This window comes from Colobus angolensis, unplaced genomic scaffold (assembly GCF_000951035.1).
Source record: "Colobus angolensis palliatus isolate OR3802 unplaced genomic scaffold, Cang.pa_1.0 Scaffold142, whole genome shotgun sequence".
NCBI lineage: Eukaryota > Metazoa > Chordata > Mammalia > Primates > Cercopithecidae > Colobus > Colobus angolensis.
This window is the reverse complement of record NW_012114511.1, coordinates 195,946-222,324: the sequence shown is the minus strand read 5'-3', so window position 1 is coordinate 222,324 and position 26,379 is coordinate 195,946. Positions and strand designations below refer to the sequence as shown.

Below are 26,379 nucleotides of genomic sequence, written 5' to 3'. Positions count from 1 at the left end.
CTCCGGCCGCCGCCGCCGCCACCCCATGACATGGGGCCCGCCTTCCACCTGGCCCGGCCCGCCGACCACCGCGAGCAGCTCGAGAACTCCGCCAGCGAGTCGTCTGACACGGAGCTGCCAGGTAAGCGCCGTTCCCCGCGCGGCGCGCACGGAGCCTACTTGGGCGCGGGACACGGGGAGCTGGGAGCAGGGCCTGACGCCCGCGCCGTGCAACCAAGCTCCCTCTCCGCCCCAGAAGCGTCAGGAGCTTTCTTTTTCCCGTTCTCGGCCTGACGGTGAACGCGGAAACTTACGCACACGCGAAGGCACTTCCACGCGGTCCCCACGCGCCAAGAGACTGGCAGATGCATGAGCCTACAGCTGGAGGGTTGGACTGACAGCCCCTCTTGATCAGGAGTAAATAGAACGGGGAAAAATTGGATTTGCGCAACTGGGCGCTAAGAAGCGACTCGGACGAAGGGAGAGGAGCAGACCGAGAAAGGAATGGGGGTGACGGGCGAGAGAACGCGCTCAGAGAGGGAGGTTAACACCGTGACAGTAGGCGACAGAATGAAAGAGAGAGGCCAAAGAGAAGGGGCGGGCGGGAAGGGTAAACGGGGAGAGAGGGGTCATCAAGTAGAAGGAAGACACAGAAGACGGTGAGGGCGAGCGGGCCAAGAGGCGCGGCCGGACTCCCAGCAAGGCCAGCCCGAGCCCCGATCGAGGGATCCGGCCCACGTGTGCAGCCGAAGCCCGGAGCTGCCAGGCCCTGGCCCCCGCCCCGGCTCCGGCGCGTCTCCCTCCGCGCTGCCTTTTTGTCCGAGCTGGAGCTTTTTTCCAGCAGCTAACTGGGCCCGGGGGTGGCCGGCGCGGGCAGTGGGGTAGCGAATCCGCTGCCCAGCGCAGCCGCCCGGGTCCCCGAGGGGCTCAGAGCTCCCCGGCATGGGCGCCTCTTCTGCTCATTTCCTCTGTTCATTTCTTAATACATAGCTGAGTGTTTCTTTACACTTTCTTAATCTCTGTTTGTTTCTCTTTTGCATCCCTAAGTGATTTTTCTGAGAGGTTCTGTTTGCTTGGTTAAAACACCATCAACGCTGAACTATACTTTTGTTTTCAAAAGTTTTAAGTGCGGTCTTTGGTTGGTTTTATTTTTAAAACCTAGAGAGATATATAATCATAGATTGATTTTTTGAACCAAATCTATGAGGATGAATTAACAATTTTAACTTTATCTTTCGATTTTGAAAGAATTAATATACTAAGTGTAGGTCTCTGGAATTTAAAATATCTACATGCAACATTATTCTTCCGGAGATTTTAAAAAGTCAATCCAAAATGGCGCGTTTCTCCGGAATTTTCTCAAAATCCATTTACAGTGGTGTTATTTGGGGAATTTAAATTATCTAACTATAATGTGTTTCTCTGGGATTTAAAAATTATCTCTGTAAGGGCCTTATTGGGAGGGAGTTAAAAATCTGTCTACAACGGTACATTATTTTTTTAAATACCAAAGAAATAAATGCTTCTGTCAGCCTGGAGTTTATACACTTACAGATCTGTATTTAGTTAGGGGTGTGTTTGTACCGAGCTTTCTGGCTTCTTAATTTACATTTGCTCTGTGTTTCTTCCTGTCTGATTTTGAGAATTTGTGGCCCTTTCTGTGTCTTTAGGCATAGAGCTGTGAGCTTTTCTGGGCTTCCGTGTTTTGTTTTTAAACTCTTTTTCTTTATGTATCAATGTTTCTATGGCTGCGTGTGTTTTGTGTAGCTTCAAAGAGAGACAGACTGAAGCCCGAGGTCACCTAGACAGAGTCTGTCTGTCTGGGCTGCAGTTGGTGGGGTTTTCTAGGCTTTGGGACTGGAGGCCTGGAAGCAAGGCCGAGAACCGGCCGTGTTGTGCCTGCCCAGTGGGGCTCCCACACATCCCTGAGGAGAAAAAATGGAGGAGCTTTAGGCTGGAAAGATCTGCTCCTAGTTCAGAAAAGCAGAGACCCCCTCAGATTTAGACCCCCTGAGAGCTCGCAAAACAAGCAAACAAAACAAAGCATACATTTGCTCCCAACATCAGCAGCAGGGCAGTCTGAGCCGAGCTAAGGGTGCAGGCCCTGCCCAGCCAGGAACCCAGGCCCGCGGCTCGGGCTCTGATCCCTGGGCTCTTCCCGCGGTACACCAGACTAGAGGTGCCTACTGACGACCAGCACCCGGCGGGCGCTTTCCAGTGGGGACAGTTCCCAGGGACCCTGGAGGGAGGGAAGGAGGGAAGACCTCCAGCGCTGGTGGCTTGGCGGGTGCTTCGGTGGAGCCGGGACGGGGTGCAACGGGGCGTAAGCCCAGGTGACCTGCTCCACGTCCTGCCTACTGCAGAGAAGGAGCGCAGCGGGGAACCCAAGGGGCCTGAGGACAGTAGCACGGGAGGCACGGGCTGCGGCAGCGCAGACGACCCAGCCAAGAAGAAGAAGCAGCGGCGGCAACGTACGCACTTCACAAGCCAGCAGTTGCAAGAGCTAGAGGCCACGTTCCAGAGGAACCGCTACCCCGACATGAGCATGAGGGAGGAGATCGCCGTGTGGACCAACCTCACCGAGCCGCGCGTGCGGGTGAGCAAGGGGTGCGCCTAAGAGCACCCGCGCAGAGGGCTCCCGGGCCGCCTCTGCTGCAGCCCTCCAGAGCTTAGACCCACAGGCAGACCTTAACTCTCCCACCATTCAGAACTGGTCCCTCCCACCACCGGCGATCCCCATCTTAGGCCCTGGCCCACCTAGCGTCTGCCAGGCCTCCAGGCCGCCATGGACCTCCAACCCCTCTGACTGTCATGCTACCTGATCCTAGGACCAAGGCAGCCCCAGCCCAAAGACCTGTGCCCTCAGGGGACTCCCCCATGCCCTGTGGGGCCCAGGACCCACTTGGATGTTAACAGGATACCCTGGGCCAGAGACTGGGCAGTGGATTCCCTGCCGCTGGGGACCTCGGGAGCTGCTAGCTTTACCCCCGAAAACGAAAAGGAAAGGCAGGTCCTGCCTGGCTGCCTCGGAGAAGCCAGAAAGGTGCCTGGGTTTGGGGCTCTCAAAACTTCCTGGAGCAGTGATCCCATCTCACAAGCAGATTCGCTAAAAGCTCAAGATATTCTCCACCCTCCCCAGCCATCAGTAGGACCCTTTGCCCTCTGCCTTTTCCGGAAGGTCTCCCTTCTGGTGAGGTGGGGGGGTGGCTCTGGGATCCAAATATCCTTCCCAATCCCTTTTGGGATATGCCATCTCAGACCCAAGACCAGCCTGCATTCTCCCTCTTCTCACCCGTTTGGTTTCAAGTAAAAGCAAGGCTTTCCTGCCAGGGTAGCAACAGAATCATTTCTTCCCTGGGGGCACAAATATTTAATCAGATATTGGGAGCACTTCCCAAGTCGACCAAAGTCCCACCTGGCCCACAGACTCCTTACCATAACCCGCACCCCTCCCTAGGCAGGCTGGCCAGCCCAGTGGGACTTGGAGTGAAGACACAGCACTCAGTAATCCTGAACTCACTAATCCTGCCCAGGTTTATGGTGGTAGGGGTGAGTGGGGGTGGAATCAGGCAGTGTCAGTGCTGGGGACTAGGGAAAGCTGAGAAGCAGGAGTCTGGCAAACTAGCTCAGGAAACTCCACTCAGAACTGGAGGAAAATCCGAGAGGGCAGAGAGCATGTGGTAGGCAGACAGGTAAGGATGGGGAAGGACTAGGAGGCTGTCACCAAATTTGGGAGGAGAAAAGGAAGGGCAGGAAGATTAGAAGAAACTAGTAAGAATAGACAAAATTAAATATTTATGGAGAAACATACTTGGCATATATTTAGGCGGCAGGAAAGAAATTAGGAAGCAAAAAGATCAGGTATTTGAGAAAAAGAATCAACTGTTTAAGGGGAACAGTAGAGGTCAGATATTTGGAAAGGATGAAAAAGCCTAGTATTTGGGGACGATTCAAAAGGATCAAAAATGGGGGAGAAACAAGAAAACAGACTGAGGGAGAAGAAAGAGGTTCAGACAGCGGGGTGGACTGAACGAAAATAAACATTTGGAGCCGAAAAGAAAACATCAAATATTGCCGATAAAGATGATAGCAAACTATTTGAGCGATGAAACAGATCGAAGAATTGGGGGAGTCGGAAAGTCCTATGTCTCAGGGAGGAAAAATACCTTTTGTATTTGAGGGAGAATAAAAAGACTGAAATATTTAGTAGAGCGAACCCGTTTGGGGGAGAAGGCAGAGGTGAACTGGTTGAGAGAGGAAGAAAGAAAACGAATATCTGTTCAAATAAACGAGAATCTGTATTCAGAGAAGAAAATGGATATAATTTGGGAGAGAGGATAAAGATTGGAAAAAGAAAATAGTATTTTCTGGGGACAGGAAAGGAACCATTGTGGAGGGAATGCAGGAGCGGAAATATCGGTAGAAGGAGAGAAACGACAGTTCGGAGGGCAGCGGGCGGATGGAAGGCTCCAGGCGGTGGGGAGCCAGGTGGGGGCCCTCCCGGCCCACAGCAGCCCTGACCCTTCTCCCGTCCCCTCCCCCAGGTCTGGTTCAAGAACCGGCGAGCCAAGTGGCGGAAGCGTGAGCGTAACCAGCAGCTGGACCTGTGCAAGGGTGGCTACGTGCCGCAGTTCAGCGGCCTGGTGCAGCCCTACGAGGACGTGTACGCCGCCGGCTACTCCTACAACAACTGGGCCGCCAAGAGCCTGGCGCCAGCGCCGCTCTCCACCAAAAGCTTCACCTTCTTCAACTCCATGAGCCCGCTGTCGTCGCAGTCCATGTTCTCGGCACCCAGCTCCATCTCCTCCATGACCATGCCGTCCAGCATGGGACCAGCCGCCGTGCCTGGCATGCCCAACTCGGGCCTCAACAACATCAACAACCTCACCGGCTCCTCGCTCAACTCGGCCATGTCGCCGGGCGCCTGCCCGTACGGCACTCCCGCTTCGCCCTACACCGTCTACCGGGACACGTGCAACTCGAGCCTAGCCAGCCTGAGGCTCAAGTCTAAACAGCACTCGTCGTTCGGCTACGGCGGCCTGCAGGGCCCGGCCTCGGGCCTCAACGCGTGCCAGTACAACAGCTGACCGCCCCGCCGCACTACGCGGGCCGGCTGCCGGCGCGGGGAAGGGCTCGGGCGCGGAGGACACGCGGGACCCCGGCTAGCAAGCCCTGGCTCACCGCTTTGCGGACCTCGCGCCTGCGCAGCCCCCTCCTCCCACTTACCACTCCGGGTTGGTTTTGTGTTTGCTTTTCCGGATCCCACTCTGCCCTCCAAAAAGACAAAAAAAAAAAACAAAACAAACAAAAAAAAAAAACAAAGCAAAAAGACGTCGGAGAAAAGTGCCGCGAAAAAAATGGATGAGTTGCAATTTTCCTCGGGATGGCGCGGGTGGTGTGTGTGTGTTCCCACGGGCCCCGGAGGCCCACTCCGCGGAGGGGATGCGGCGCGGTAGGCGAGCGGAACCCCCCCCACCCGGGCGAGAGGCCCAGCGGCCGGGGGAGGACGCCCTCATAGCCCGCGTCCCCGCCGCGCTGGACCCGGACTGAGCGGCGGTGCCTGCGGACTGGATGTACGGGACCTGGACTTGCCTGGGATTCCCCGACCCCGTACAAACCAAGATGCCCTCTCCAAGCTGAGCCCGGCCGAGAGCGCCTTAGCTCGAGTCGGGATCCGCGTTGGGGCAGGCGTTGGATTGGGGGTGACGGTGCCCCAGCCCAGGATCCGGCACTTGGTGGAGCCGCACTCGGCTCCGGCGCGCCTGGTAGAGCCCCGCTGGCCCTGCGCCCCGGAGCCCTATATTGAGGCTACGGAGCTGCAGCGGGCAGTGCGGACCTGGCAGGAGGAGGGGGAGGTCCGTCTCGGAACGCCCCAGCCTCGAGCTTAGCCGCAGGCCCAGGCCCTCTGCTCTGCTCCCGGGCTAGGAGGCGGCCCCCTGTCTGGGCGAACAGCCCCCTCCTCACCGCCCGCCGTGCAAGAGTCGAGCCGGTAGAGCAAGGGGCGCGGCCCCAGGGCCCTGCGCCCACTTTGCACACCCGCTCTCCGGCCCGCGCCCCTGTTTACAGCGTCCCTGTGTATGTTGGACTGACTGTATAGAATTATAAATCTGTCTATATCGACTTGTCCATGTACGTCTATTAAAACCATAGTCCGAGCGTGCTAAGCACTGCTGAGCCCCGACTGCTTCATTGGGCTGAGGAGGGAGGCGGATAGAAAGGGAACTGTGGGCAGAAAGGGAACCGGACCCCTTGGGTAGGAGGGGAGCACCAAGGCAGCCCCCGTCGAGGTCTCCCTACCCCGCTTCCCCACCCCCATTCTTGACCTGCTCAGCCTGGCTCCCATGAGGGCACCGACCGACGTTGCGAGCCCGCCCGGTGCGCACCCGCAAAGCTGCGCCTCTCGGCGTTGTGCGCGGGATGCCTTAGCGAGAACCCCCTCCCTCTACGGCTGCCGGACTCTGCAGGTTCTTCCCTGGTGACCCTCGAGGCCCCAGGGTGCAATGGGGCCCTTGCCTGCCCAGAGCGTTCGGGCAGGTGGCTGCTGAGAGCCTCTTTAGACCTGGGGTTGCCTTTTCTTCTGTGGGTCCGGCAACAGCCCCTCTTCTCTCCTCGGAGCCAGGGTCAGGCTGTTCCAGGACAGAGGGAGCTGGATCTATCAGAGTCTAGCGAGGGCCTCCCGCTGCCTTTCTCCCTAATGCCCACAACGTGCCCAGAGCCCACCCAGGGGCGTGCGGCTGTGCAGGAGAAAGTGTCCGTCACACAGGACTCACTTCTCACTTCCAATACATCTCAACTTGTGGGGACTGCTGGCCGCCTCCGCCCTCCCCTGGCTTTTGGAAACTACTGAACAAGACCAGCCTGTAAACTGCCTGTAAAATTCTGCTTCCCTTAAGTCAGTCATTTCTAATGGCAAAACAAAATGTTTGCAGCTGCAGTGGGGGAGGAAGGAGGGATTGATATTCTGCTTTAGAATCACCTTATAATGGGGGTTGGCACTGCCCTGGACCCAGGCAAGCCCTAGCTAGGAGTGGGGCACAGCCACAGGCTTAGTCACGAGCTGACAGCTGGAGAGCCCTGCGCACACATTCTCTAGCCAGGTCAACACAGCCTTTGAGGTCAGGAGTGTTGTCCCTATTTTACAGATGGAACCAAGGCTCTGTAGCTGGGCCAAGGTCACACTGAGCCAGTAGGTTTTTGGATTCCAAAGCCAGGCATCTTTCCACTGATTTTCTCACCTTCAGATGAGGAATGAAGAGAGGTCCTCTCTGGAGGATGGTCAGCCTGATGCTGTGAGACCTGCAGTGTGGAGCTCTGAGATGGACAGGGCCAGATACACAGGCTAGTGGGGGCGGGGGTGGAATAGGGCAGGGGGCTGGAGCCAGACCACCCCTCCCCCAGCAGCTCCAATCCAGAGCGCCGACCCACTCTCTGGGAACATAAACACAACCACATCTGGACTCAGAGGGCCTGCCTCAGCCTCACACATCTGCCAAGGCCAGAGGGCCCTGGTCTCAGCTGAGGGCAGGAGTCAGGGGAGACCTAGAAGGAGGCGGGCTGGAGGAAAGTGAGGAGCAGAAAGGAAGCCTCTCTGAAAGTCAGGTCTAGCACCAGGTGCGAGGGGAGCCACACAGGGCTCAGGTGGAGATGCAGTGTGGCTGTGGGGCCACAGGCCAAACAGCTGCAGACGGGTCAAAGGGTAGAAGTAGTCCCAGAATGACCCCATCATCCATCAAGGACTGTGGCCAACCAGGTGAGTAAGACCCAGCCACAGGCCCCTCCCAGCTGTTCCCACCCAGCTATTCTGTGGCTGGCAGAGACTACAGCATGCAGCCCTTTCCCGCTGCTTCGGCTGCAGGGTCATCTCTGAAGGGGGCTAGGGACTGTAGGGGGCTCTGAAAGCCCAATCCTCTGAAAAAAAAAAAAAGGCAGAATTCCTAGCCAGCTCTGCCTGAAGAAGACTGGGGGAGGGGACCGCCATTCATTCAACACTGACCGTGCCCCTGCTCTCAGTGCTAGGATGGAGCAGTGGAAACAGACACAGCCCCCGCTCTGCTGGACAAGTAAACAGACGTGTGTAATTACAACCTAGGCTGAAGAAAAACAACAGGGTGCTGTGAGAGTAAATGGGGTCTTGCTTTAAACAAGGTGGTCAGGCAAGGTCCTTCTGGGGAGGCGGCTCCATCCCTATGTTCAGTACCAAGCTCCAATGCTGACTGAACCTACACAACGCCCCAGGCACCAAGCTAAGCATACACTCCTCATTCATAAGCCCCTTTACCTGCACGCAGCCCTGTGAGGCTGGTATTGTTATTCTTTTATTAAAGTGAAATGCCCTGGCTCTCCTCTTGAGGTCCTATTCCCTGCTTTCTGCATTAATAGGACTTCCCTGTCAACATTTCTCAACAGGTCACTTTAGATGTCATTTGGGGTTTTCCCAGCTCAGCTTTCCCTCCCTGCCTCTGCAGGGTGTCCTGAATATGAGTCATGATTGACAGTTATCCTGACCACACCCCCACCCCACCCCAGGAACTATCCTAGATTCTGGGCCCTCGGTCACCCAGCCTATTGTCCTGTGGTACAATCTTCCCACCATCCTCTGTGGGCCAGGCCCTGGGAGAGGAACCAGGCCCAATTCCTGCCACCCACTGGGCCTCTGGGGAGAGGCAGAGCCCAGTCAATACCCTAAGAGATGACAGGACGCAGGGCGGGGTGGGGGGCAAAGCAGGGGTACTCACCCCAGCATGCTCGTCTAGGGGTGTCCTGCACCATGGAGCAAGGATGCCTGGACACTTCTTTTTGTTTGCATATCATGTTATGAGTAGCTAACAGCAGGCTCTTCCTGAGCACCAGGCCCCAGTAAAGCTCCTCATAGCAACTTCATGACGGAGGGATATGTTATCCTTATTTTTCACAGGAAGAAACTGAAGCTCAAAGGGAATCAGTAACTTGCCCAACATGGCACAGACAGCTAATGAGGGGTAGAAGCAGCACCTGAACTCAGACCCTCTGACCAGAGCATGCGCTCGCACCCACCGTGCTGTACACTACCCTTACATGAATCACATTTGTATTCAGGAGGGAAAGGAAATAAAAAATTAGATTTCTCTTCAAGAAGCTAGACTCAGCTGGGCTCCAGAACCGAGACAGAAAAGGCCCCAGGGCCTAGGATTTGCCCTCCTAAGCTCCAGACTATGTGACAGCAACAGAGGGCACAGGTAGCGGGGACAGAGGAAGCCCTGGGGTGGGGGCAGGCAGAGGCACAGAGCAGCTTTTTGGTGAAGAAAGGGCCCTGAATTCTCAATCAGGAAATCCAAGCTCCCAGGTCAGTCCAGATTACAAGCTTCCCGTTTCCGAGATAGGGAGAACCCCACCCCAAGGCCACCTCCCAGCCCCTGCTGGTGCCTGCCTCCTTGCCTGTGCCATCAGGGGAACCCCACTCTTCACACTCCCACGTTGCTTTTGCAGGTTCCTGGGTCCTGCCTCCTGACTGGCTGGTACTGCCCAGGACAGGTGCCTACCTGTCAAGCAGCTGCAGAGCACTCAGGAGACATGGCCACTGGGGCCCTGGCTGGAGGGGCTGCAATTCCATGAATCAGACCACTGCGGAGGAGCAGGTCAGGGCACAGGAAGCTGCTCGTGGAGCAGGGAGGAGGCAGAGGGCAGGATGACCCTCACATGAAAGCTGCTCTGGCTGGCTGAGTCAAATGTCTCACTCTGTGCTGTCCCCTACTGCACTTGACATGTTTCATTTATCTTATTAGCTTCATTTTATAAATGGGGAATGTGGAGCTCAGAGACGTCATGTAACCTGTCCTAAGCTGCACCACACCACTTTAGGGACTCAATCGCTAGCATGACTGCAGAGTCTATGGGCTGTGACTATAAACACTGCCTCCCGGAGGCTGGCCCTGGCAGCTGGACAGGATCAGTGTAGTCAGAGAGCCAGCATGGTGAACTGAGTCAAACAGGTATAGACAGCATCCCCTCAGAAGTGTCTGCACATAGTAGGTGCTCAATAAACATTTGTTAAATAAAATAATTGAGGCACTTTGGGAGGCCAAGGTGGGCAGATCATGAGGTCAGGAGATCGAGACCATACTGGCTGACATGGTGAAACTTCGTCTCTACTAAAAATACAAAAAAACATTATCTGGGTGTGGTGGCAGGTGCCTGTAGTCCCCAGCTACTCGAGAGGCTGAGGCAGGCGAATGGCGTGAACCCGGGAGGCAGAGCTTGCAGTGAACCGAGATCGCGCCACTGCACTCCAGCCTGGGCAACAGCGCGAGACTCCGTCTCAAAAAAAAAAAAAAAAATTTTGAGGGATGGCCGTCCCTCACCCCAACACTCCACAAAACATATCTTGACCCTTTCTCCCTCTCTGCACTCCGTTCTGTCCTCCATCTTGCGTCTTTCCGTCTTCTGCCACTCACTCACTCACTCCTTTTCAGCACAGGCAGCTCTTGGCACCATTTTTAAAAGTGTTTCTGAACAACAAAAAAACCAAATTCAAAAATGGGCAAAGGACTTTAATAGACATTTCTCCAAACAAGATATACAAATGACCAATAACATGAAAAGAGGCTCAAAATTGCTAGTTATTAGGAAAATGCAAATCAAAACCACAATGAGATACCACCTCACACCCATCAGGGTGACAATTATCAAAAAAGAAAATAACAAGTGTTGGCAAGGATGCAGAGAAATCGGGACCCTTGTGCACTGCTTGTGGGAATGTAAAATGGTACAGCCACTACAGAAAACAGTACGATGGGCCGGGCGCGGTGGCTCACGCCTGTAATCCCAACACTTTGGGAGGCCAGGGTGGGCAGATCATTTGAGGTCAGGAGTTTGAGACCAGCCTGACCAACATGGTGAAACTCCATTTCTACTAAAAATACAAAAAAATTAGATGGGCATGGTGGCACGTGCCTGTAGTCCCAGTTACTCAGGAGGCTGAAGCAGGAGAATTGCTTGAACCCAGGAGTCGGAGGTTGCAGTGAGTCAAGATCGTGCCAGTGCACTTCAGCATGGACGACAGAGTGAGAGTCTGGGTATATACTAAAAATAAATGAAAGCAGAGGCTCAGAGAGATATTTGCATACCCATGTTCGCAGCAGTAGCTAAAACAGGTTTACCGCAATAGCCAAAAAGTGGTAGCAACCCCAGTGCCCATCAGCAGATGAATGTATAGACAAAGTGTGGTGTATACATATGGTAGAATATTATTCAGCCTTAAAAAGGAAATTCTGACACAACTACAACATGGATGAACCTTGAAGACATTGTGGTAAGTGAAATAAGCCAGTCACGAAAGGACAAAGATTGTGATTACAGTTATATGAAGTTCCTAAAAGAGGCGAATTCATAGACAGAAAATAGAATGGTGGCTGCCAAGGGCTGAGGGATGGGGAACGGGGAGCTACTGTTTAATGGGTACAGAGTCTTAGGAAGGATGAAAAAGCTCTGGAGATGGATGGTGGTGACGGTTGCATAACAATGTGAATGTACTTAATGCCACTGAACTGTACAGCTTAAAAGGTTAAAGTGGTAAATTTTATGTATATTTTAACCTCAATTTTATTCAGAAAGTATATCTGTGTTTATGCCCTTCATTACCCAGAGAGGTATTTAGAGGCTGATTCCCAGGACTCCCAGAGGCTGTGTTCACTGTTTGGCAAATCTTTCCCTAGAATCCTCTTCAACCGGCAGTCCCTTGGAGGCCCCAGCAATAGCTGACCCCTTGCATGGCCCTCATCCTGACTTTTCATCTTTCTATGCAGCATAGCAGTGGGACCCCATTAAGGACACTTCCTTTATTGAGCGTCTACTATGTGGCCACAAAAGAGCAACCCAGGATGGATGACTTTTCTTTGTAAGTTTAGTATAAAATTAAATGTAGATTCACTATTGTCCTTTTTTTTAACCGAGCTTCTCTGTCAAAAAGGCTAAACTAAGGCAAGCAACAAAACAGTCTGAAGCACAGTACCATTTTTGTTCTTACATATGCACAGAGAAATTTATGGATATGTACAAAGTGTTAATAACAGCTACCTTTGACAGGGGGAAAATGAACATTTTTAAACTTTGTCCCTTTCAAGGTCTTTTTGCGCTGACAATGTATCAGTTTTGCGATGATGAAATAAAATAATGATTATTTTAAAAATACAAAACCCTGTGACCTGCAGGACAGGGAATAACCTTCTGCCCACTGCCCCTGTCCTACCACTGAGGTGCCAGTCATCAGCTACCTAGGATGCAGCCTCATTTGAGGGAGGCTAGTATGACAGCTATCAAGTAAACCTTTACAGATTTTGACAGAAATGAAATTTTTGTTTTCAAATACATTCTTCTTTGAACAGGTGTCAAACTAGTAGGTGCCATTAAGAGTGTTCAGTGAGAAGAATTTGTCATGATCTTTGATTATGAAGTAAAAGAGCTCAGTGTTTGAAGCAGGTTCTCCTAAGAGGGAGTCCTTCCCTTTTCCTTCCATCCCTTGTTGCACTCTCCCCTCTCCCCAACCTCCAACTCAGCAACCGATCTGCACCCCTACCTTGCCCTGACACACACACAACACACACACATAGTGTGTGCCTGCCAGCCAGCATGATCATGGAATCTTTATTAAAGAGGTCCAAATTACCAAGGTTTTACTACACTACTAAAAATAGTCATGCTTACTTAGCCTGTTTAATAAGCACACCATTTCTAATTTTTCTGCCTGAGTAAACTGAAACATCATTCCAGAAATACATTTTTCCTGAAACAAGAAGGCTCGCTTTTTTCTTCTTCGTCCATAGACCGTTCTCCCTCTTTCCCCCTCCTCTGCCTCACCTCCTCTATCTGTCCCCTGTGTCCCCCTCAGCTCCCACACCTACCCTTTTTTAAGTTTCCAACATAAAGGGTAAAGGAACAGTAATTTGAACTTGGCTTTCACGCAGAATGGACCAATTTTTTTTAAGTGTTGGTAATTTGTCCTGAAAATGGATATCGGGAGTTGGGCTGGAAAGGCTTTGAAGAATGGGGTTTTATGAGTGGAAAACGCAGCCTGAGCATGCGGGAATGCGGGCTGCACCCCGCTCCATGCCTGGGACAGTGCAGCACGTGTGATAATCGCAGCTAATAGCACCATTATTGCTATTATCACATTATATTACTATTCTTCATCAAAATCAGACAATGCTTATTAACCCATTTAATTGAACCAAGGGTTTAACATCCCAATGACTTCACAGAAAGTGCTTGGCAAACTCTCTAAGACATCGTAGCCACAAAGTGGCTGGCCACCTCACCGCCTGCCAGACTGTGGCGGGGCCCAGCAAGGGTTTCCCCAAACTGTTCCCTCCTGTGGGCTATCTGGGAACTTTCCAGGACACACTGGGATGGATGCTCATCCCCACCCAGACTCCAGCCTCTTCATGCACACACATGCCCACACAGGCACACACACACACACACACACACACCTCTCTCCCTCTCGGTAAATGCAATTCAATAAAGGATACCCTTACACAAAAGACCCCAACCCAGGCACTGTGTGGCCAAGGATCCTTCCTCCATCCCCCAAGCTGGCATTCCTATTGTGTCACCAAGGCCGGAATGAGTACAGGCACACACAATTCATGGTGAATCCCTGGCTTCTCCCAATCTTGGCACTAACTCCACCAAGATCTCTCAACTCTCCCACAATCCAGAGCCCACAGTGGGGCTACTGAAGCCCACTGAGCCCCCCAGGCTCACAGCGACTCACCCAGCCCCTCCAGGCAGGGATATCCACTGAGCCCAGGCTGGTGGAGGGGCCTGGAGGAGGGCATGATCCCCTGGAGGAGTCAAGGAATCCAAATCCTAGCCCGTGGGCTGGGCTCTTCCCGGGGCATGACCTCACTTCACAGAGCCCCAGTTACCCTCTGTCAAGCGGGTATTGAACCCACCTGCCAACCTCTACCTCCGAGGGTTTCCTGTCAGGGTTTGAAAAGACCCTGGATGTGACCATTAAATATTGCTGTCAATTGTATATTTACACTTCAGAGGCACAAAATTACTCATTTTCAAGGTTGCTTCAGAGGCACAAAATTACTCATTTTCATCTCACTGACCTCGTATTGCTGGAGGATTTCTGAGTGAAGACGCTCTTTCTTGATCAACGTGTCCAGCCTCCCTCCCCTCCAGACAGGTTCCCCAGGGAAGCCTCTTGCTTTGCTTCCTTGGGAGTAGTGGCACTTCCAAGCCCCCAGCAGGGATGCTACACTGCCCCAGATCCTCCACCAGGTCAAGAGCTCCGCCTTGGGTGAGAGGGAACCACGTCCCTCTCTGAAGTCCCTTAAGTCCTGGGCTTTCACCAGCCTCCTGCTCTGGCCAGCAAGGCCTAGGAAGGCCCTGCCTCAGCCCACCCAGCCCAGCCTACCTCTGGGTGTGGTGGAGAAGTGAGGGCCAGAGACAAGATCATGGAGGTTAAGAGCATGAACTTTGGAGTTAGGCAGAGTCTGGGTTTAACTCACAGCACCACCACTCAGTCACTGCCACAGAACTTCTCTGAGCTTGTTTCCTCATCTGTAAAGTGGGGAAAATGTGAAAAGTTGTATGTGGTGTTTGGCACTGTGCCTGTGACAGGCATAAAATAACTGCTGGGTCTCTGCTGCCCTCCCCCTCCCTCCCTCCATCAGGATTCTAAAGCTGGCATATCTCAGGCAGGCTGATCACTGGCGTCCAGGTGTCAGGGATGATCCTGCAGTTCACAGCCCTCCCCAGCTGGTGCTAGGAAAAGAAATATCTATGGATAGAGGAATTAAGGCCTGATTCAATGTAGGATTCAAAAGATCAAAGGTGAGAGTACGAGAAAGGAGAAATCAAGGCTAACGGAAGCAATCTGGGAAGGCTTCCTGTTAGAGGGAGCCTGGTACTCAGCCTTAAAAGACAGGCAGAACTGGGATGGGTAGGCAGGAGCAGAGGTGAGACTGAGCCAGGCAAAGGGGATCCCTGGGAGGCATGGGAAGAGGAAGGAGAGACAGAATAGGGAGAATAGAAGAGCCTTAGATGCCAAGTGCAGGGGATACAGCCACCCTCAGAGGCAGTGGGAATGAAATCTGGCCAGGTCATTGCTTTGCTTACCATGATTCCATCCCTCAAAGGCCAAACTGCCCGGCTGAGCATGTAAGCCCTCAGGATCTGGCTCCAGTCTACTGCCCTAGCCTCCAGCCCCTCACTGCCCACCCCACAGCATAGGCTGCAGCCACACTGATTTCTCGGCACTCCCTAAACCCTCGCTGAGCTCCTGCCCGCTTTCCTTTGTGCATTTGGTTCCTTCTGCAGAGAATGCCCTTCCACCTACCAGGGAGACACACGTACAATGTTTTTAAGGTAAAAACTGTTGTTTTTCCTGATTATAAAATACATACTCATTCTTAAAATTCTAAAAGTTCAAAAAAGTGTGAGGACAAAAGTCGAGATCCCACAAACCACTATGTATATATATATATATATAATATATTTTTTTTTTTTTTTTTTTTTGAGACAGAGTCTGGCTCTGTCGCCCAGGCTGGAGTACAGTGGCATGATCTCGGCTCACTGCAACCTCTGCCTCCCGGGTTCAGGTCATTCTCCTGCCTCAGCCTCCCGAGTAGTTGGGACTACAGGCGCCCGTCACCACGCCCGGTTAATTTTTTGTATTTTTTAGTAGAGATGGTGTTTCACCGTGTTAGCCAAGATGGTCTCGATCTCCTGACCTCGTGATCTGCCCACCTTGGCCTCCCAAAGTGCTGGGATTACAGGCGTGAACCACCGCGCCCGGCCCACTATGAATATTTTTATGATTATCCTTGCAGATGTCCTTCATCAGACATATATGTCTATACGCTCATACATTCTGTATGCTCACTCACTATTACATAAAGGATGCCAGATCCCATGATGCTCTAGAAAGCCACTTTTTTCACTCAATAAAATATCAAGAACATCTTCTCTTATCAAGAAATCATTACTTTTAATGGCCACAAACATGGATTCATAATAATATAGCCAGTTCCTCACCAATGAGCATTTAGGTGATTCCTTATATTCCTATTATAACAAGCCACAGTAAACATCCTTATCCATGCATCTCTGTGCATTTGATATTTATTTAGCTCCTTGAGATAATTTCAAGAAGTAGAATGATTGGGTCCTAGAAACACACATATAAAATCTAATCCACATTGCCTTATGAGAAGGCCACACTTACTTGCATTGCCGAAAGTGGACAAAGGTGTGCATTCTCCACACCCAGGCCTATCCTAGGTTTTTTGTTTGTTTGGTTTTGGTTTTTGAGACAGAGTCTCGCTCTGTTGCCCAGGCTGGAGTGCAGTGGTGCAATCTCGGCTCACTGCAACCTCCACCTCCCGGGTTCAAACAATACTTCTGCCTCAGCCTCCCAAGTAGCTGGGACTACAGGCGTGCGCCACCATGCCCGGCTAATTTTTGTATTTTTTTTTTTAGTAGAGACTGGGTTTCACCATATTGGCCAGGCTGGTCTTGAACTCCTGACCTCGTAATCCACCCACCTTGGCCTCCCAAAGTGCTGGGATCACAGGCGTGAGCCACCGCGCCCAGCCTGATCCTAGGTTTTGTCTGTCATCTTTGCCACCTAAATGAGAAAAAAACAAAACCTCTCACTGCCACTTTATGTGTGGTGTTTTATTTATTTCTCCTTTTTTTTTTTTCATTTTAATACCGATGGTGTTACATATGTATAGTTCTGCAGCTAGCTTTTCCCACCTGATAATGTTTTCTCTCCTTTTCCACTTGCCCTTTCAAGGGTCAGATTAAAAACTCCAGCCAAGAGTCTCTCAAGGCAGTGCTTCCAGGTGCCCACAGCTGCCGCTCCTGCTGATCAAGTTATGAGTGGGTGCAAGAGCAGGCGGAGGAAACTGCCTGCAAGTCGCCACCCTAGAGGGCCAGCCTTGTGGGCATCTGGACACCAACCAGGCTGGTGCATCCTGCCTGCTGTGACCCAATCACGCCTGCTCAGCACATCCCATCTGCAGCCAAGCCTCCATGTGGGCCTGCTGTACTGAAGCCCAGGGAAAGGCGATGTCAAGCCAAACCTCTCTCTCTGCCCAGGCTGTAATTTCCTCATTAGGCGCTGCAGTCACCACCCTTTCTGCACACAGATTGCTTCCTGCCGTCCTCCCAATCTCCAGGCTCCTGGGGCTCCCAGGGCCAGCAGACTTCAGAGCCTGGACTGAGCGTTGAGAAGGTGCCAGTGAACTCACTGGCCAACCAAGACCCGTCTGTGCAACCACCGCCCCCTTTTCAGAGTCAGGTCCCTCTCAGAAGGGAATCATGGCTTGGTTTTTAAAGTTGAAAAAATAGCTGCTTCAATAAGAAAGAACAAGATTGCTATGAAGCAGTAGAGCAGAGGGGCCTGTGTTCAAATACTGACTCTGCCCTTTAATGATGACCTTGGCCCAGTGAGTCTCTGAGTGCTGGCTTGCCTGCCTATAAAAGGGGACAACAATTCCTTGGAATGTTGTTGTGTGGCACCATAGCAGTGGCTAAAGAGTCAGACACACTTGGTTGTGAATCCTGGTTCTTCCCCCTTAGTTGTACAACCTTGGGTAGGTTACATCACCTCTTCGAACCTTAGTTTTGCCACCTGTTTAATGGGAATAAGTGTTGTTATGTGATTGAAAGTCATACATGTGAAAAAATCTTATAAACAGAAATACTGGCAAAACAGAAGGCAGTATTTCCACAGTCAGTAAGGAGAACAGGCTGTGCCGTTGAAGCTCTGGCCTGACCTCTGTTTGGATCCCTCCTTCTCTGAGCCAGTGTCAAGTTTTCTTTTTTACATTTTAGAGATGGGATCTCACTATGTTGCCCTGGCTGGTCTCAAACTCCTGGCCCCAAACTCCTCCCGGCTCAGCCTCCTGAGCAGCTAGGATTAAGGGTGTGAGCCACCATGCCCACCTCCAACGTCAAGTTTTGAAGAGCTCTTTTTATCTCAGGCCCTGATCCCAGGCACTGAAGTAGCACTGGAGAGAGGAAGTCAGGGGCAGTGGTCCCCAAATGCCAAGCTGGAGGGGAGCGAGGTTCTGCTGCTGTGAGAACGCCACCACGGTCCGTCACCGGTTCACACAGCTCCCAGTCACTCTGCAGTTTCCCAAGAGTTTTGAAACAGGCTCTTCATCACCTTCTGGTTTCTTGCACACTTCCCTTCTGATACTTTAGTTTCATCTTGCAAGAAGACAGTCATACCTGGTGCCACCACCCTCTGGTATGCTTCACCTGGAGGCCCCTGATCCAGCTAAGGGCTCAGTCCGTGGAAAGCCCTCTTAGCATTTCCCACTGTTAACCCAATAGGTCCCTATTATGCAGGGTGATCTTTTATATAACCTGAATATAACCCAGAATCCACATGGCCTAATGTATCCATGGGGCTTCATTTTTAAAAGGTAGAGCAATTAAAATAAAATTTAAAAATAATTTTAAGATAATTCCAGTCATAATTTGCCTCTCTCGAAGAACACCTATAGGGATCCCACTGTTAACCGACAAGGACACTTAACCCCCTCTTTTGTCCTATCTCCAGGGCACACCCACCAGCTATGTCATAGCTGCTGTCCACAATTCCCAGACTCTCAGCCCTCAGATTTTGCGTCCTCCTTCCCTCCCTTTTCCCAGCTCCCTGTTGTGTGTTCATCCAGCCTCACTGGTCTTTTAATTTTCCCTCTGTTTTGCCCATTACCCCGATTGACCAGCATGGAGGAGAATGCAGGAGCTGGCTGAGAAAGCACAAATACTCCCCTTTCCCTCCAGCTCTGCAGGCCTGGCTCTCCACCATTCTCCTAATGCCACATCACACAAAGCCTACAATAAAGTCAAACATAGAACTTGGGTCAGGTGCAGCCTGTGGCTGACCAAGCACAGACAAAATTCTTTGTAGCACAGTATGGGGAAGAGTGGGGATGCCCATGTTGATAGATTTTGCACCATCACATTTATCTCCTTCCCCTCTTTCCAACCCCTGTGACTATAATCAGAACAACCACCTCTCCTTTCTGAGTAGCCTAGACAGGAATTCAGAACCATCTTCTCTCTTGAGGGCCTGTAGGATGACACAGCAGACCCATTTGGGGCCAGGGAGCCTGACACAGGCAGAGATGCCCGGAGAGCCCAACCTGACCTGCTGAAGGCCAGCTTGCTCTAGGAGGTGTCCTAAAACATTTGAAGAAAGCCTCAAGGGGCACAGTCTCCAGAGTCTCAGTATCAGATTTCTAGGGGCTGTTGGAACGGACAGGAGCATTCACATTATCAGTCACTGCCTCGATCTCCACAATACAGGGCCTGCTTCCTGCTGGTGGAATGAGAAAACAGTTTTAAAAAAAGAAAATCCGGCCACGCTCCAAACACCTCCAGCCTTGAATTCCAAATCCGTTCCACAAGAACTGGGGGAGGGCTTGGGCATGACCAGAAGGAGACTCGGGCCCCCAAACCATCAGACTGGCAGGCTGGAGATGAAGGAGCCATTCAGGGTCAACCCTACTAGATTCCAGCGTCAGGGGAGGATGAGGAGGGTCCTGCTTTCTACAGCCAGGCATGGGTAAGCAGAGCCACTTCTGCCCTAAGCAAATCAATTAAAGGTCTTGGCCAAGCCTGTTTGAGTTGGTGAGAGCCCAAGTGGGGATTCCAATCTGCCGTGTTTGCTCTGCAGGCTAATAGAGCCAAACAGAAATGGTGCTTTGGGACTTTGTGCCAAATATCCATCAGCTTGCTCTGCCAGCAGTGCTGGGCCAGCCCTGTGCACGTCACCTCTGCCCCCACCAGCTCTTTGCTGTCTGAAAGCCTTCTTGTGCTCTTAAAGGCAGCTTGCCTTTTGATATAATTTGGATGTGTGTCCCCTCCAAATCTCATGTTGAAATGTGACTCCCAATGTTGGAGGTGGAGACTAGCGGGAGGTGTTGGATCACGGGGGTGGCTCCCTCATGAACGGCTTGGTGCCCCCACTTCGTGATGAGTGAGAGCTTACTCTGTTAGTTCACATGGTAGCTGGTTGTTTAAAAGAGTCTGGCAGCCCTCCTCCCCTCTCTCTTGCTCCTTCTCTCACCACATGACACACACGGGCTCCGCTTTGCCTTCCACCATGAGTAGAAGCTTCCTAAGGCTTCACCAGAAGCAGGTGCTGGTGCCATGCCTCCTGGACAGCCTGCAGAACCATGAGACAAATAAATCTCTTTTCTTTTAAATTGCCCAGCCTCCAGTATTCTTTTACAGCAACACAAGATGGACTAATGCACCCTCTCACACCACGCCCTGGTGGCTGTGCCCAAAGTCTGCCTTCCTAGGCATGGGATCCAGGCCTTTCAGATCTGACGTGTCATCTGCCCATTCTGAACCAGCTCCATCCCAGGACCCATTCATACCCCTGTACAGTTCCTGACCTCTGCGTCCTGCTCTCAGCTCCATACTTTCCCCACCACCAGCAGCATCAAGCCGGCCTCATCCCACTCAGCCCCTGACCAGCACAGCCCACTACAGATGCCCCCAGCAGAAGTGAGGGCTGACAGTGGGGAAGGGTGAACCATAAGTTGACTACCTCTTTTCTCACACCTTACAGAGATTTGATCCTTGTACCCGGTCAGTTTTATCATCACATTTCTCACAGGAAATAGATGAGGCTTGAAAGACCAGACACTTTGCCCAAGGTCTCCCTATGAGGGAACACAGGTGTCCCAACTCCAAAACCATGGCACTTTCTACCTTGCCCCACTGCGGGCCAATTTTTAAATCTCTGTTCACTCTCAGATGCCTAGGGCAATTCCCAGGATTCCTGATGAGAGTAGCTGGATATGTTTTAGCGTTCCCATGGCCATGTTGGCACACCCTGTGTGAGCAGCTGGCAATGTCTGCTTTGTCCCGGCCCTGAACTGGAGCCACTGCCTGGGGCCTGCCTGCCCTGCTAATGGGGCTGCACCCACAAGAGCACCCCTGGAAGCCCCGAGCCTGGCGTCTTCCCTGGACATGTCAGACCCAGAGCAACTCCCCCTGTCATGAGGGGCACAAACACCCTATCTACCCCAGCCCAGCTTCAGGGCATGGACACAAAGCTGTCTCCGTGCAGGAAGTGTCCAGGCTGCATTTCCTGCCCTCAGAGGATTCCCCCATAGCACCTCAATAGGTCTCATCCTGAAGAGCCATCCTTCTTCCACACTGTTTTCATGATTCTCAATGTGTCCCTGATTCTCTCTATGGAGTCCCCCCACTCTGAATTCAATGATTGTCACTTCCTCAGTGGCTGGATGACTGTCTTCCCTACACAACTGTGAGCTCCAAGAGGGCCAGGGCAAGACCATGGGTTTCTCATCATAGAAGCCCCAGCACCCAGCATAGCTCAGTAGATAGCAGTTGGATGTATAGATGAAACCAGGAGGACAGGTTCCTACAGCCCCTGTCCTGTGGCTTCAGGGGTGCCACCACCCAGGCCTGACTCTTTGTGTAGCCTCTCTCCACGCTACCCCATGCATTTTCTGCTAACCTGAATCCCCAGCGTGGGTATGGGGCCTTTCTGCACCCAGCTACAGGTAGCAGTCCCAGAATACACCTCCTCCTCTGTGTGAGGTGGCACTGCCAAGGTGACAGCCTCAGGCATACTTCCCAGCAATGGTGTACAGTGGGCACTGCCAGGCCTCTGGGCTGGCCAGTCTGGAGCAAGGAGTTTCATCTGTGCTGTGCTGCCCTGCTGGGGCCTTCAGATGGCTCCATCATGGCTAAGCCAGAGTGGTGCCAGGGCATTGATGGCCCTGGTAGTCATATGGCTAGGAATAACAGAGAAAATGCCACCTTTTAAGTGAAGAGTCCTACTTAACCATATGAGGCAGCAGCACACAGTGCTGATGATGCCACCTTTCCCAGGCTCTGTGCAAGGTGCCCTGGCATTGCCAGCAGGCTACTCCCCCAGATTGAGCTCCAGGCCCACACAACAGAATCCTGCCAGTCTTAGCAGCACCCCTTGGGGTGAGCCTTGGGGAAATCAGAGTAGCCTTCCAAAGAGGGGTCTCTGCAGCAGTGGGTCCACAGAGGGAGATGTGACTCTGTCAGTATGAGAACACCCACACCCAGATCAGCAGGGCCACACCAGCTCAAGGGGGCCATGTGCTTTGGAGGGTGGCTGGAGGTCGTCTTGGTCTGTGGTCCTCAGGCAGCTTCCCCAGGTCCTTGCTGCTAGGTCCAGGGAGCCTAGAGCCAGCATGGGCCCTGGATGTGGCCTCTGGCTAGGACAAGCCTTGAGCCTCCCACTCCCCATTCCCTAGGTCTGCATGTCCTGTGGTGGGCGATGGGAGATTGGCTCTGGGGAATCACACTTCATGAGCACCTATCCAGGCCCGATCTCAAAGGTGGGGAAATGCCATAATCACAGCAACTCTGGAGAGGACACCTCAGAAAGCCTGTGTTTAATAGGGACCTGACATACTCTGCAAGGCTCTCAGCACATGGGCGTCCCCATGCCTAGCTACTTCTCATCCACCTTTTCCAAGGACTGGGGCTTCTCTTGGGGCAAGTCTTCCAGCATTAGGCCCAGCACATGCGCGATCTCATAGTACAGCTCTTGAAGCCTGCAAAATGGAGCAGGAGGAGATGAGATCTGAGGTCAGGGGCAGGCTCCAGGAGGACCCCCTAGCCCCACTGACCACACGTTTGCACCTGCACAGGTATAGGGTCAAAGAAGAGCAGGGACTTCAGGCCAGATCAGGCTGGGTTGGAATCCTGGATCTGCCAGTCTGCCTGGGGTCCCCTGGAGCAAGGGATTTTACTTCATGTGTCAGGTTGGAAATAAATTCTTAGGTCCTGACAGAAGTAACTGTGTGGAGTTGCCCAGACAGTGACTGACCCCCTATTGGGCCAAAAGTGGGCATTCCCCAACAACTCCTTCCTTTTGGTTTCTCCCATCTCCAAAGCCCTCCAAGTGGCTTTCATTGAGAAGCCAGGCTAATTATATCTGTCCTCGCTGAAGAGCCCACTGTAGCTCCCTAGTGCCCACAGCCCACCATAGCTCCTGATGCCCACAACCTGTCCAGCCATCAACCAGGTTTTTACATCCTTCCTGCTCAGTAATGGCTGCTCATAATCCCAGCTGACTCACACTGAGCACAAGCCCTGGGCCAGGTCAGGTCCAGAGCTTCACATACACTGTTTTCATTGAATCAGCCCAGCAGCCCCTCATGTGACAGATGGGAAAGGGGCAGAGAACTGCCCAGGGCCACACAGGAAGGTAGTGGCACAAGCAGGCCAGAAGCTGAGACTACCCGGTGGTCTTTCCTCTGCACTCTGGAAAAGGGTTAGTGAGGAGAGGCCTGGAGACTTTACGGAGCTGGCATCTACATGCAAGTCAAGGTGGGTTGGGGAGGGGCAGGAGGGGCAGATTCCCCCAAGCCACAGCCTGTCCACACAGCAGCCCAGCCCCTGTGTATACATGGAATGCTGTACCCCCAAGAAAGCCATGTTCCACCCACCCACTGCCCATCAGCACTTCAGTCATCATCCCCCTCACCTCCCAGGGCACCTGACACAGCCCGACCTCGAGGAAGCCCCAGGGACCAGGGAAGGCTACGGCTGGAACTGACTTGCGGACCGTTGTGTCCTGGTTGTCCAGAGTGGAAAAGTAGATATCGATGAAGGGTAGGCTAGTGCCAAAATCATCCAAGACCATGGTGTCAGTGTGGTGCAAGGTCTTCTTAAATTTCTCCACCAGCTCGCTGAAACTTTTGCAGTCAGCATTTTTCTAGAGAGGAAAGCATGAGACAGCAGTGATGAGAAGGTGACAGTCGAGCTGCACAGAGGCATGGAGAACCTCCAGGATGGGCCCCAGGCAGCGGCCTCACCCTGGTCCTGGAAGGAAGCTTCAGCCTGGTCACAACTTCATCCTGACCCCTTCTGAACCTGGACTCCTGGGTGAGGCGGTCACCATTGAGGACAGGCAGCACATGAAGTCCAACTGAGGCTCAGCGCAGCCTCTCCCAACCCTGGACAAACCTTGGGCACAGTGAAGACAGGCACATGTCTCCACCCCAGAGAAGAGGCCAAGGAGGGATGCACCCAAAAAGGGAGGGAGGCCTAGCAGAGCACCCGAGGCTCAGCATGGGAGGCTCAGAGCACTCAGGCTCAGAGGGAAAATTCACCCTGGTCCCTCATGGTTGCATCATGCTTGACAGAAAATCTCCAGCCTGGTTTGCTCATTCTTGTTCTGGTTTAAGGAACTTGAGAGAACCAAGGTTGTCTGGCACTCTGTCAGAGCCTCCGCATCCTCATCCACTCAGTGGCCTGGGGCCATGGCTGCCTGGCACCCAGTGAGCCCTCAGGAAGAAGCCTCAGCACAGACTGCCTGGCCCCAAAGGGCCCAGCAGTATAGTTCTGCCCACAACAGAGGGAGACATGATAATCACAGCACTCAACACTCTGAGAGGTCCAGAGAAACACAAAAATGCCAACAGTAAAGGCTGATTCTATAAAACATGGGAGGAAGGCGGCTGTCTTACCTAAGGTTGCAGGTGCCTGAGGTCACCTGCTCTCTACACAGGCACCACGGCCCCTCCTCCTCACCATCCCATCAGCCTGATGATCCATCCACCCATCTGTCCACCTGCCTGTGGGGGCCATTCACCTGCATCAACCTGCTGATCTCCTCCTGCTGCCACTGCAGAATCACCTGCTTCTCTTCCATGACCTTCACCTGCCGCTCCAACAGCCGCTCTCGCTCAAACTTTTTGATGGCGTCCTAGAGAGTCAGACAATGGAGGTCAACTACAGGCTCTTGCTGCATGCCCAGACCCAGTCCTTCCTCTTCCTCAGCCTTGCACCACTGCTCAGGCCCTCAGCAGGAGCACTTTTCCCCACACAGTGCCAGCCCCCACTCAAGCTGCCGACCGCAGCTGCAGAGGCTTCCTAGGCCCCACCATCCTGTTGACCACCATCATCAGCAGGCAAGGCAAATGCACTGGCTCAGGGAAGAGAGTTGGGCCGGGTGAGGGACAGGCCCATCTGGCCTCCTCTACTCCACTTCATTGGGAAGACACAGCTATACAGCTCCGGGTCCTCCCTGGAGACTTGCCCTACAGCTCCACGTGCCACACCTGCCCTGACCTCCGATCCTCACAGGCGGGGCCTCACCTCCGTGCGCTTGATGATCACACCCACGAACATGTTGAGGAGGATGAAAGAGGCGAGCAAGATGAAGATGATGGTGAGTGGGCGGCTCCAAGCAAATTCCCGAATGTCCAACTGCTCCTGCAGGTCTGTCCAGCCATCAACCTGCTCAGGCAGGGCAGAGTATGCTGAGGGCCCAGGCCCAGTGGCACAGGCCTCCTCTTCACATACGCTAAGGGAGTGCCAGGCCCACTGAGGAGGAGGGTGGCTCTGCTTCCACGTCATCCCCTCAACACCTCTCAGTCCACTGGCTCCAGCACATACGTGATGGCCTGGGAAGGCAGAGCACACCTGGCTGGGGATGCTACTGACCAACATGCCTCGAGGTCTCTTTTCTCAAGGCCTCCCAACCCTCCCAGAAAGACACTGCCTCTCTGCCAGGCCCACCTTCAAAAAGACCCCACTCTTTCCAGAGTCCAGCAGAATCTAAATTTCTAGATTTGGGTTTTACATGCTTCTTCTAGGTGGATTTGTGACAGCCGGTTCCCCACAAGGCTATGTGACATGGGTTTCATTTATAAATTAAACTGAATCCAAATGAATTATTATTTGAGAACTCTGCAAAGTTTGATCGCCCTGTGAGACATGTAGAAGCACTCTAAGGAATCACAGGCCTAGAGGGATGGAGCCCTGTGCAGGGTGCTGGCTTGTGATAGGGAACAGACCCCAGCTTCCCTGGGCCCAACTGAGTACCTGGACATGAGGAAAGCCCCATGTGAGGCCCCACATGTCCACACACTCACACCACCTAGGCTGTCCCTTCCCAAGGCCCCTGCCCTCACCACTGTTCCCAAACGCAGTACCGTGGCCAAGCTGAAGAGGGTGAAGAAAGCCGCACCCAGGTTCCCCCAGTTATCATGGTCACCATTGTCTGCAGATCCAAACAGGCAGAAGCCCAAGATAGCAAAGATGAACACGAGGAGGAAGAGCAGGAGGACCACAGGGGCCACAGAGTAGACCGTCTGTCCCATGGCAGTTATCACCGTCTGCAAGGCAGAGACACTGTGGTAGGTGAGGGTGCCACTGGGCTGGGTGGGCTCCAGGGACAGAGGTCCATTCTGCCCAGTTCACAGCTGTCCCTAGCAACTGGTGCCAGGGACAAATGCACATGTCATATGGGGCAAGACTGAGGTTACAAGACAGGGACCTACGTGTGAAGATGGGGCCGACAAGGAGACGCTCAATACTGGTGCCAGGGACAAATGCACATGTCATATGGGGCAAGACTGA

The 26,379-nt window shown here is 52.8% G+C and overlaps 2 protein-coding genes across 2 annotated transcripts in view; one reads left to right on the top strand and one right to left on the bottom strand.

Moving 5' to 3' along the window:
- On the top strand, positions 1 to 6,146 carry PITX1 (paired-like homeodomain 1). Its single transcript, XM_011935240.1, has 3 exons — positions 1 to 121; positions 2,343 to 2,575; positions 4,524 to 6,146. Exons 1-3 carry the CDS (start codon positions 31 to 33, stop codon positions 5,064 to 5,066), a joined length of 867 nt encoding a protein of 288 aa, XP_011790630.1. The 5' UTR covers positions 1 to 30; the 3' UTR covers positions 5,067 to 6,146.
- A 16,228-nt stretch (positions 6,147 to 22,374) lies between these two features.
- The window catches only part of CATSPER3 (cation channel, sperm associated 3), a 48,128-nt gene continuing 44,123 nt past the window's right edge, over positions 22,375 to 26,379 (bottom strand). Inside the window, exons 3-7 of the mRNA XM_011935357.1 lie at positions 25,953 to 26,135; positions 25,114 to 25,254; positions 24,587 to 24,721; positions 23,571 to 23,728; positions 22,375 to 22,562 (exon numbers count right to left, since the gene is read on the bottom strand). Coding sequence (XP_011790747.1) covers positions 22,460 to 22,562; positions 23,571 to 23,728; positions 24,587 to 24,721; positions 25,114 to 25,254; positions 25,953 to 26,135 — 720 coding nt within the window. The 3' untranslated portion in view covers positions 22,375 to 22,459. The remainder of the gene's footprint in view (positions 22,563 to 23,570; positions 23,729 to 24,586; positions 24,722 to 25,113; positions 25,255 to 25,952; positions 26,136 to 26,379) is intronic.

Bases quoted from the DNA above. Each gene is read 5' to 3' on its own strand.
- PITX1 (XM_011935240.1), top strand. From the start codon at position 31: ATGGGGCCCGCCTTCCACCTGGCCCGGCCCGCCGACCACCGCGAGCAG. The intron at 122-2,342 runs GTAAGCGCCGTT...TGCCTACTGCAG, and splicing joins GTCTGACACGGAGCTGCCAG to AGAAGGAGCGCAGCGGGGAA. The intron at 2,576-4,523 runs GTGAGCAAGGGG...CCCCTCCCCCAG, and splicing joins TCACCGAGCCGCGCGTGCGG to GTCTGGTTCAAGAACCGGCG.